This window comes from Euprymna scolopes, chromosome 15 (genome assembly GCF_053919585.1).
Source record: "Euprymna scolopes isolate OS-2025 chromosome 15, ASM5391958v1, whole genome shotgun sequence".
In the NCBI taxonomy this organism is placed as follows: Eukaryota; Metazoa; Mollusca; class Cephalopoda; order Sepiida; family Sepiolidae; genus Euprymna; species Euprymna scolopes.
Genome location: NC_136496.1, coordinates 100,715,342 through 100,728,186, shown reverse-complemented (window position 1 = coordinate 100,728,186; position 12,845 = coordinate 100,715,342). Strand labels below are relative to the sequence as shown.

The 12,845-nt window shown below is 33.7% G+C and overlaps 1 protein-coding gene across 1 annotated transcript in view; it reads left to right on the top strand.

Annotated features, from left to right (window-relative positions):
- Positions 1-12,845, top strand: part of LOC145294041 (uncharacterized) — a 138,409-nt gene that overhangs the window by 92,974 nt on the left and 32,590 nt on the right. Inside the window, exon 2 of the mRNA XM_080141029.1 lies at positions 4,945-7,242. Within this exon, the coding sequence (XP_079997155.1) occupies positions 4,945-7,242 (2,298 nt within the window). The remainder of the gene's footprint in view (positions 1-4,944; positions 7,243-12,845) is intronic.

The window sequence follows — 12,845 nt, the reverse complement described above, 5'->3', positions numbered from 1 at the left end:
AAAAAACAAATATATAACAAATAAATGTTATCAAAGGCAAGATAAGTTACTTTTCTACCAAACTGGATATATTTTTCGTGTTTTTATTCAATGTAACATATTTATTCAGCTCGAAAAACGGGTTCGTATTACTGTACACATAGATTCGAAAAAGTTGATAAGATACGAAACAATATGCATAATATAAACACAGCACGAAAAAAAACGTTGTCATCCATTCCCAGCACACGCGCACACACGCGCACACACACGCACACACGCGCACACACGCGCACACACTCTGGCGTTAGCCGCACACACGTACACACAACAAGAAATCAAACGCTATTAGTACTACTATATTTTCCAGCACACGCGCACACACGCACACACACTCACGTCCACTACCGTCCTAGGCTACGTCACGTTGTTATGGCAACACGATAAACACACAGTAAATTTGATTTTCTTCATTTCTACGCAAATATTACACAAATATAAATCATATAGAATATCTGTATGAATATAATTACACGTAATAGTTAAATAAAGATGATCATTGTATAAGAGAACCGAAAAAAAAACTAATAGGGAATTAATTAAAAACGATAAAAAAATATGCACATTAGCTAGATCTTTTGTAGATGAATGCAATTCCACGACTCATAAATAACAAAGTTGTATTTTCTTTTTAAATAAATAGAAAAAAGGGGTGTTGATAAGACTATCAATACACACAAAAAAATATAGATTTATTTTTGGGTAAAGTTCCCCCGGGTTTTCCTTTCACTTCAGTAAATAATGGTCTTTTGTTATATATATGGCGTACTATTATCCTTATATATATGATGTTTATGTTTATATATCTATATATCTATAAAAACAGAGATGTGTGTGCCACAGACGATTTCTGATTGGTTAATCCAATAATCACATCTCCTAAAAAACAATGGTTTCTACGCTCTTTCCTTTACCATAAAATATTATGGCTTTATTTATTGTCCATCTTGGAAGGGTTTAATTTTTTAATAACTTGTTATTTACAAATTAAAAAAATACGAAACTTATATACGAAACTAAACTACACGAAATCAAATGCTCCTACAAACTTAGTAGTAGTACTAGCAGGCACACGCGCACACACGCACACACACACGTTCACTACCGTCACGTTATTATGGCAACCAAACCCGCTGACTTACATAAACAGTAAACACACACAGTAAATGTGATTTTCTTCATTTTCTCATTTCACTCGTGGTCTTAAATTCATTTCGGGTTTGTATTACTGTACACATAGATTCGAATAAGTTGCCAAAAATCAAATATATAACAAATAAATGTTATCAAAAGCAAGATAAGTTACTTTTCTACCAAACTGGATATATTTTTCGTGTTTTTATTCAATTTAACATGTTTATTCAGCTCGAAAAGCATACAGTGTTTACCGATGTATTAGAAAATTCAAGATGGCGACCGATTCTCTCTTTAACACGGTAAGTTTGGAAAAAGGTGTAATAAATAAAAAAACCGGTTAAAATACTGTTAAAAACTCGCTCAATATATGTTACCGTGACATAGGTTGACATATATTCGGCGGGTTTTTAATAGTATTTTGTATAGTTATTTTTATTTATAACACCTTTTCCCAAACTTATGGTGTTAAAGAGGGTGTGAGACGCCATCTTGAATTTTCCAACACATCGGTAAACAGCTTTTCGAGCTGAATAAACATGTTAAATTGAATAAAAACACGAAAAATATATCCAGTTTTTATCGGTTTTTTACCTTCTCTGCAGAAGTACAAAAAAAAAAAAAAAAACGGAAGGTACTTTTACAGAATGTTAAACTAACCCTAACCGATGCTTTATGTTTAGTTTAGGAAAAGTCAGAAGAAACAAAAGTCATTATTGCATGAAATATACGTATTTAGTTGAAGTATTGTTTACGTCAATTCTTTCGAAGAAATTTAGCAAGAATACCTGTAAACCAGGAAATCGGTAAAATGTCATCATGGATGAATACTTGTCTATTATAATTTCTACCCTTGACAAAAACTTAGCCATAACAAAAGAGATTTATTGTTCAGATTGTTTTTGAGATTGATTTCTAAAAACATATTTTATAAATAAAATCGACTTTAAAATTAAAGACTTAAATTACAATAATTAAATTTAAACATTCTTATTTCAATATTTGGCACATAACACCTGCAAAAATGATCACAATGTCAGGATTTCATTTTATTTCAGAATCGATGGCAAATTGTGTAGATTGATATCTCATTATATTAAATACTAATATTTAACATTAGTTTATCATTTAAGCCGATAAAAAGCCTTTTTTTTTTTTCGCGTCATAAAAGGATTTGGAGTTTCCTAATCAATCTTTTCGGGTGCAGTTGCACGCTCTCAAAATAACTAACGTGTTGGCTTTAAAAAAATTGGTTCATTAAAACTAAACAGGTTTAGTTTTAATAAAAAAAAAGTCGCTTTGGTAATTAGATATGTCGTATGGTTATCCTTAATCGCTGAATAAAACCGCTAACGAGTTGAATGATTACGACATAAAATTAAACTCGGGTTCCTGAAACGGAAACTTCGTTTGTTTTTATTTTTTTCTTATCAATATATTTACATTGTTATTTTGTTTTCATTTTCAATCATTCGAACAGTTTTCTTTTTCAAGTAATCCAAGTTACAAAATTCCCACTGTTTACTATGCTAAAATAAATATATATATATATATATATATATATATATATATATATATATATATATGTATATATATAAATATATATATAAATATATTTATAAATATATATATATATGTATATATATAAATATATATATAAATATATTTATAAATATATGTATATATATTAATATGCATATAAATATATATATATGTATAAATATATATATATATCAATATATATAAATACATATATATATAAATATATATATAAATACACATATAAATATATATATATACACATATAAATATATATATACACATATAAATATAAATATATATAAATATATATATAGATATATATATATATAGATATATATATATATATATAAATATATATATATATATAAATATATATATATATATAAAATATATAAAAATATATATATATATGTATTATTATAAATATATATATATATATATAAATATAAATATATATATATAAATATATATATAAATATATATATATAAATATATGTATATATATATAAATATATATATAAATATAAATATATATATAAAAATATATATATATATAAAAATATATATATATATATATAAAAATATATATATATATAAATATATATATATATTTATATATAAATATATATATATGTATATATAAATATATATATAAATATTCATATATATGAATATTTGTATGTATATATATATATGTATATATAAATATATATGTATATATATATAAATATTTATATTTGTATATATATATATGAATATATATAAATATTTATATAGGTATATATATATAAACATATATATATATAAATATATATATATAAATATATATATAAATATATATATATAAATATATATATATAAATATATATATATGTAAATATTTGTATATGTATATATACATATAAATATTTATATATGTATATATAAATATATATATATAAATATTTATATATGTGTATATATATATATATAAATATATATATATAAATATATATATAAATATTTATATATGTATATATAAATATATATATAAATATATAAATATATATATATAAATATATATGCATATATAAATATATATATGTATATATAAATATATATGTATATATATAATATATATATATATATATATATAATATATCTATATATATGTATATATAAATATATATTAGACATTAAGAGGAGATTATAGATAGATATATAAATTCCCGTTCACATACACCTTTCAGGATAAAGCTAGAACACAGAACTAGATAGAATCGAGCAATTGCATCGACAACGGACAACGCCAGACCCAAAGTGGGTTTCGATGTACTGCATCTCATCAGTGACGTGCTCCGACATAGGCGCGAACCCAGGTCGTCGCACTCATGAAGTGTGCAGTACTGACGACCTAACGATATGGGCCAAGGCGCAATCTATTGACTATGCCTCGATTTTTTAATTCTTATATTTTCATCCAGTTCTGTGTTCATTTTTTTTAATTTTAACCCCACCTCCCGGAGTTTTCACACACACCTCCAAACACCCGGGCAACGCCGGGTACCACTTGCTAGTATATATATATATATATATATATATATATATATATATATATATATATATATATATATATATATATATAAGTGATAGTGTCTGTGTGTGTCTGTGCGTCTGTGTGCATTTCCCTACGCTAAAACTCTGTCAATTTTAAGCCTACAGATTCGAAATTTTATATACAGGGTACTGAGATTTGGGAAAATCGATGTGATAGATTTTCGACAGAAATTTGGCGATTAAGTGGTCAATATTCAACGATTTGACCTTTGAGAACTCTACCAAACTCCTCCTACAATTTTGGGTCTAAACACGTGATATTTTAGATATAAATTCCTTGGACATGGATCTAACTTATTAACTTTACTTGATCCCTAAACAATAAATGTTAAGAGGTCATAATAGGGGTCAAAGTTTAAAAAAATTGACCGTTTTTTTTCTCAGCATACACCTCAAAACACCTGGGCAACACCGGGCACCGATTGCTAGTATTATATATATATATATATATATATATATATATATATATATATATATATATATATATACATATATATATATATATATATATATATATATATATATATATATATATATATACCTAACTTTATATAGAGATGTATTGTACTCTTATTATATATCCACCCGTACCGACAATTTTATTGTTATTGCTTTTTTCTTTTCTTGTTTCAGTTGTGTCCGGGGAAAAGGATGCAGGTATTGGTCTAGAAATTCCTCCCCAGAATCCTAACCCAAGAAGACGACATCAACAAGCGCACAGGAACTGGGAATCCTGGACGAGTCCCGAGGGACAACTTTGGTACCCAGGACGGGTCGACTATCGCAACAAACAACAGCAGACGGGTGATGGCGCGGGCGCCACCTCGTCTGAATCAGATGGTCACGACACAAGTACCCGACGTTATTTCAGCCTTGAAGAGGGGCCACAATTCCTTAGCGAACACAGGCTGGCAAATTCTGCTCACAGCCAATATGGGCAAGGTAGGGTTGAAGACGGAGCTGGAGGTGGAAGAGATAGTGAGCGGGGTTGGCACTCGTACGATACTGCGGAAGAATATCCGTCACTTGGTGAGGGTAACGGTCACTATCCTGCCTATAAAAGAGGTCAGTATGGGTCTTACGGTAACGGGCGATATGTAGGTAATGTGCCCTATGGTCAGTATTTTCTTAATGGAGAACGGGTACCAGATAGCATGGATCCCTTAGCTCCGAAACCAAATGTAGATTATATTCCCGATCATATGAGAGAGACTCATAAACCTAGACAAGTTATCGAAGGAGCCCAGTACGTTCCAGTTGCAAATAGTCAGTTTATATCACAACCTGATCCACGTTACGTTCCTGAAAATGTGGACCCCGGTAGAGTAGACCCCAACGGACATTATAGTCACCCTGATTATGCAGCAGTCCCTGATCCAAATGGGGAACAAAATGGTCTGTATCAGGCGGAAAATGGACCGGAAGGTTATTATATTAACGGGCGCGACGATTTGTACCCCGACAGCCAATATCCTTATTATTACGGCGAAGGAGAGGATTATGAACATGTCGTTGATGGTGAAGAGTATGGCGAATATATACCACCTGGTGAACCTTACGATCAAGGTACGTTTTATGAACACGGACAGCAACCATGGGATGGAAGAGATGACCATATCCCCGCTGGTCAGTATGACAAACAACGCCGCCCAGATGAAGATACAAATCATCCAGTACGTCCGCCAAATCCGGATTCAAATCATATGATTTTTGCAGGGCGTGACTTCCTACCCGCTCCTACCGAAGATGATAATCACCCAGCGGCACACCTTGGACTGCCCGATAGTTCAATCAGATATCATCCGGAAGAGCGCCAAGAGGCTCCAAACTTGGTGCAGACTGGCAGCCGCCGTACACAAAATCAGAGCATTAGCCAAAGTGGGGGTGTCAGAAGAGGCCATTATTCTCAGTCTGAAAGAGATCGCGGTTTGGATCGAAGAATCTCACATGCACCCAGAACCGTTCAACCAGCTGAAAGATACACAGAGATGACATATACGACTCCTACAACAACTACAACACCAACACCAACACCAACACCAACACCAACAACGACAGTAAGAAAGACAACAACAACAGCAACAACAACCACACCTTTTCTAACAACGAGAACCATTCCAACTACAACCACTCCGATGCCGACTACAACTAGAATCACAACAACCCTATCGACTATTCCTCCTCTCCCTTATAATCCAAGACATCGTATGCCCAGCCGTTACCCAACCCGAGAGCATCATGGAGGACGAGGCACGAACAGCCGCATAGGCCCAATATCTAGTGAGAGACGGATTTTTGATGAAGTTATGTATCCTCAGAGAGCCACAGTACCTCCCGTTCAGATAGATCTTAGCAAGCTGATGCCTGAAGAAGCGATTCATGGACCAGAAGATTCTCGTAACGTAGTCAATAGCCTCCGACATCCAGTTCATTCACATGCAGGGCAACGTTTAACAACGTCACCAAGCGGCTCTGTAGAATATGACAGAAGACGCCACTCCCAGGGTGAAAGGGATGACACACACGGTACAGATACCCCAAGCCAGAGAGGCTATTACGTTGGTGGACGCAAGCCTCACCAGCGTCCTGACCAGCAGTCTAGGTATCCACATTCTTCTCAGACTGGTAGCACAGGTGGCGGTGTGGGTAGGGAGAACCTAGATCCACCCAGAAATGAGATAACACGCCCAAGACAGCCATCTATTATTCACAGGGTTGAAGAGGAAACGAGCAGACAACACAACAGGAATGTTGGTGATCGATCGCGTTCTTATTGGGCAGAAACGCCCAGATATGGACACCGAACTAGTACCGACCAACGATCGAGAGACAGTCATCGTGCTAATCCGGAGAGGTCTGGATACGGTTCATATCAACCAACTGAAGGAGATAGACGCTATAATTATGCTGCTGGACGGGATCGCACCCACTGTAAGTTTTTATTTTTGCTTTTTTTGGGGGGGGGGGAAAGCTGACAAGAAATATTTTCTTGTAACGTTGTAAATATCCTGTTACGACATTACTGTAACGTAGTAATCGACTGTTATATTTGTCCCTATTGACCGTTCTTTTTTTACCTTGTCACAACGATAAGGTAATGTTATGAAGTGTTCTAAGCTGACCAAATTATATAAAAAGACATGGTTTTTACTTTAAAAAATGTATAGAAGATATGTAATGCCCCTCTATTTTTTTTAATCTATTTTCTTTTTAATTTAGAATAGCTACTTTAAATTATGAATGCATATAGATAAATTGTAGAGGGATTGTACTATTTTCTACGGAGAATCTGTCATTATTTTCAACCCCTCCCCCCTCCGACTATTGTTATTTGTGACCATATACTCTGAAAATTACACCCTGTATAAGAGTAAGATAGGCTTAAGTTTGGAGAGTCTATAGAATGAATTGAGATTAAAGAAATATTGCTTCATTGGTATCTAATGATTATGGATAAAGCTTAAGGTGTCTAATAATTAGAACTATGACAAGAGAATATTCTTATCATTGTTTTGACTCTCGAGTATATATGCGACACTGTTAGACACCGTTAATCAATCGAGAATCACATAACTATCTAAAAACATATAAGATATTAACTGATATATGCTCGAGAGTCAAAAGAAACAATTGAAATTTGAGAAAACTCGTTTCATTGGTTTCTAACAGATATTGATTATGCTTAAGTTGTCTTAAGAAAGAATTGAAATTGATGGAATCTTTCTTTATTAGTACCCCAACCATCATTAATGGACCTAAGATAATCATCAATATCGGACAAAGCCAAACTCTTTGCTTAAAACTTTGCAGTTAATTCTATTCCATGCGATCAGGACCGCCATCTTCCGTATTTCCTCCTGTGTCTGGAAAAACGCTATGCGACATACAAATATATGTGCGTGATGTTGCCAAGCTAATCAAAAACCTCGATTCCAGTAAAGCAACTAGCACTAACGGCATTCCTATTATAGTGCTCAAAAAACTTCAACCAGAACTAACTCTCATACTTACAAAGCTGTTTAAGCTTTGTCTTAAGAATTGCTTCCCAACACCCTGGAAAAACCCCATCAGTATGTCCAGTATTTAAAAGTTCAGGTGATCGGTCATCTTCCTCTCAATACAGACCAATTAGTCTCCTGTGCGTCATTACTAAGTTACTAGAATCTGTATTAAATAGAGAAGTAGTCTACCACCTTAGTAAAAATAATCTTCTCGGTGACATGCAATATGGTTTCCGTTCTGCTAGATCTACAACTGATGTGCTAACAGTCATATCTCATAGGATTAGCGAATCTCTCGACGGAGGCTTCCGTTCTGGGGCAATTGCTCTTGACATATCAAAGGCCTTTGATAGAGTATGTCATAAAGGTTTACTCCACAAAATCTCCAGTTACGGTATAGCTGGAAATGTTTTAATGCATCTAAAACCAAGCTTATATCTTTACATCATCAACGCTCTGGTCCCCGTCTGGCATCAATTGAAATGAATGGCTCTCTTTTGGGGGAGGCTGAATGCTTTGACAAGCTTCTAGGTCTTACCTTTACTCCTGATCTAAGATGGAACACGCACATCAAATCCGTTGCCAAGGTTGCTGGAAAAATGGTAGGATAATTCTACTGCTCCAGTAGATGTCCCACTGCTGATGCAATTCTCTGCCTGCATAAGAGCCAAGTATTCCAAGGATGGCGTACTGCTGCAACATCTGTGTAGGAGCATCTAGAAGCAGTTTATCCTGCCTTGACAGAGTTCTAAATATACTTCGTAGACCTAGTGGCTATGTTGCGAGCCTGTCTCTGCTTTATTGTTATTTTCATGCCAAGTGCTCGTCTGAGCTCCAATCTATGGTGTCCCTCTCCTCGTGACTTTCACGAAAAACACTCGTCTAGCTGATATTTCACCCACTTTTTATCTGTTAATTCCTCCCACTCTTTATCTCTGCCTACACCTCAACGTAGATTCCATGAACAAAGCTTCTTTCTTCTGTGGAACTGTTCCGTATTCCTGCTTTCCAACTGACTCTGGTATGGTAGTCTTCAAGTCGAACGTGAACAAGTTTTTGATCAGCCATTCTCTTAAGTAATCCTGTTTACCAAATTTCCACTACTAACGATTACTACATTTGCCCATTGACTACTTAACACTTATTGTCGAGTGTCCTCCGGGCTTTGATAAGTGGTGAGTCCTTTATAAAATGAATATAGAAATTAGTAATTATAATAACTATTTTGTCACGGTCCGTCATATAAATATTGCTGAAGATTTATTCAACATATATATATATATGTGTGTGTGTGTGTGTGTGTGTGTGTGTGTGTGTGTGTGTGTGTGTGGGTGTGTGGGTGTGTGTGTGCGCGCGCGCGCTTGACTGACCTTATATATATATATATATATATATATATATATATATATATATATATATATATGGGGGTATATATATATATATATATATGGGGGTATATATATATATATATATATATATATATATATATATATATATATATATATATATATATATATATATATATATGGGGGGTAAAAGAATAAAATAGATTCTTTAAGAGGAGACTTATCGGGATAATGCAAAACTCAACAAATTGCTTTCGAGCTTGAATAGAATATGAAGAATTTAAAAAAAAGACAATATTAAAATAATTTAATGATTCATATAGATTTATTCGTTTATTCAATGTGGATGTTACATCAATTAGGGATGTAGGATAAGTAAACATTTGATACCATGGTATTTCGAAATAGGAGAGGAGAAAAGATGCTAAATAACATGTCAGGGATGCGACGTGTAGCGATAGGTACATTAGGAACGAAATAATTGGGCGTGAGAGAAAAAAGTTAATACATTGAAATTGTTGGGGGAAAGAAATAGTCCCCAATTTCAAGAAATCCCCTTCTCTAGTTTGAACCCTTAATTCCATATGATTAAAAAAGCATCTATTTTCAATCACTTCTTCTGTATTATCCCCGATAATATAGAAGCACGTAAGCACACATATATATTGAGCACTTTCTTCATATCCCAGCATGGCATACGTGATATCCACCTTTGTTCATTTTGTTATATCAGCTATATTCTTCCTCTATCTCATAGGTCACTGTAGTTATCCAATTTACCCCTCCCCCAACAGTTTCAATGTATTACCCTATTCCTCTCACGCTTAATTATTTCGCTTCTAATGTGGTCATCGCTAATATGTTGTCTCTCTTCCACTGATGAGAAGTATTAGGCTTCGAAATACCATGGTATAAATAGTTTACTTATCGTACACCCCTAATTGATGTAACGCTCATAAACGAATAAATCTATATGCATTGATATATATTTTTATATTGTCTTTTTTATTTCTTGATATTCTCTCTCCATCCCCCTCCCTCTCATTCTCTCTACCCCACTCTTTATCTCTCGCTCGATCACTCTTATATACATATATATATATGAATATATAAATATATATATTCATATATATATATATTCATATATATATATATTCATATATATATATATTCATATATATATATATATATATATATATATATATATATATATATATATATATATATTGGATAAAGGAACTTGGAGATTGTGCACACACACAAATTTCAGGTTAGCAGAGGACAAGGAAAATACCATGTCGGACTTTGACACACATATTGATTTCTGATGGAACAAAGAAAATACCATGTTGGACTTGTTCACATATATTGACTTGTGATAGAACAAAGAAAGAATTTGTCAATAAAAGCAAAAGGTTCGACGAACAAAAAAGCACAGAGAGTGAAAGGCGGGGAGAGACGCACAATCTGCTACGTCATTTGCATGTCAACCCCCCAACTCCACCTTTCACCCTTGCTCAATACGTTCAAAAACCACTGCAGGCAAAATAATGATTAAATAAAAAACAGTGTCTCTATGTCTGTTTGTCAAACGGCTGGAACAAACTAGTTTGTATATATTTATTTAGCAGCACGCAGTTTCGTGGAAGAGCAACAAATATGATTATGCATACGTAAGCAATAAACAGATAAACCGTTACAGAGAGACAGACAATACAAGATATAGTGTTTGTGTGCACGCGTGTGCGTAATTTACTTCGAGAACAAAATACTTTTGCACTAATTTCATAATAGAAGGATATCTTGCTATTAAATCTGATTTCTACAATCCTTATTCCAAATTTGATCAAAGTCTATTATTATTTTGATTCTAAAAATATTAAATATTTTAGAACTAAACTTAAACGGGTTTAAGAAAGAATTGACGAGTGCCGAATGAATTTTCTATTACTTTTGACGTGCGTTAAAAATAAAGTGATAGATAGTCACTTTACTGACGTCCCCACCTCTTTTAGAGATTTTAATATGCGCGTATTTTTGCATTTGTCCGTTACACAGCTCCCTATCAGAGATGAAGTCAAAGTATTCGACTTTACGTCAATTCAAAAGAGTAGACACGAAATAATAAAAATGCCATTAAGCATGAATAATTTTCTGAGTTTGTGCGGAAGAAAAGTGTGTATGTTATAAACGATATCGCCATTTGTTTGTTTGTTAAGCGAGTTTGGCAGAACTCACGAAGATCGTGCTTTAGGGGTGTCTAGTCTGCATGATGTCCTTCTCGTTGGTCGCAGTTATTTGTTAGGGCTTGAGGGTTTTATTCCCGACGCATAAAATAACAAAGTTCTGATGGTATCTGTAAAGTCGGAGTAGGTTTGGCTGAGAACACACACGAATAGTACAGAAGCAACATGCCCACATTCATTCCATTGGTTTGCGGTTGTGCGTATGGCATGTTATTTCTTGCCATATACAGAGACAGGGATGAGCAGAGGACGACGAATCTTGGTCTCGACTCATCCTGGAACCCTGTTAGCCACCTTGTCTCAAATTGTTCACCATGTATAATCCTGCCATAAACCGCAGTTTCAGATGGAAACGTTCCGACGTCACCGTTCATACTACGGCGAGGAAAAGTTGAACTTCGGAGAAGAGAATAGGGGGAGGGGGCAAACGTTAATGCGTTATTGTTTTGTTCTTGTTTTTTTCACGAGTTCGAGACTTGTTGAAAAGTTTAATGTGCCGCGTGACATGAATAAGAATAGAAATGTGTTGATATGCGTTACGCAGGAATAGAAGACTGTGGACATTCAAGAATGTCAAAATGAATTGGCGCTGAAAACAGAACTGGAATGCGTTGATTTTAATTGTACAGCGTGTATAATTAACAAACATTTCACAGCTGAATATTTAAATTGGTGTTTTGGTTTGTCTTCGCGACGGTCGGTAGGTAAAAAGTTTGTTAAGTTGTCTTCGCAGTGGGTCGTAAGAATGAAATAGATATTCCAGTGAGCTCCAAAATTGATGATTAAATTTCGAATAGATGTGTTGAAAATAGAGCTATAACGTTGTGTTATTGACTGGTGCGTATTATTGTTTTTGCACTCTTCGTAGATGAATTTGTTGTGGTTTAAAAACATAATTAGTTGAGATATTTTGCGCCCCACCCAACTCTACTTTGGATCCA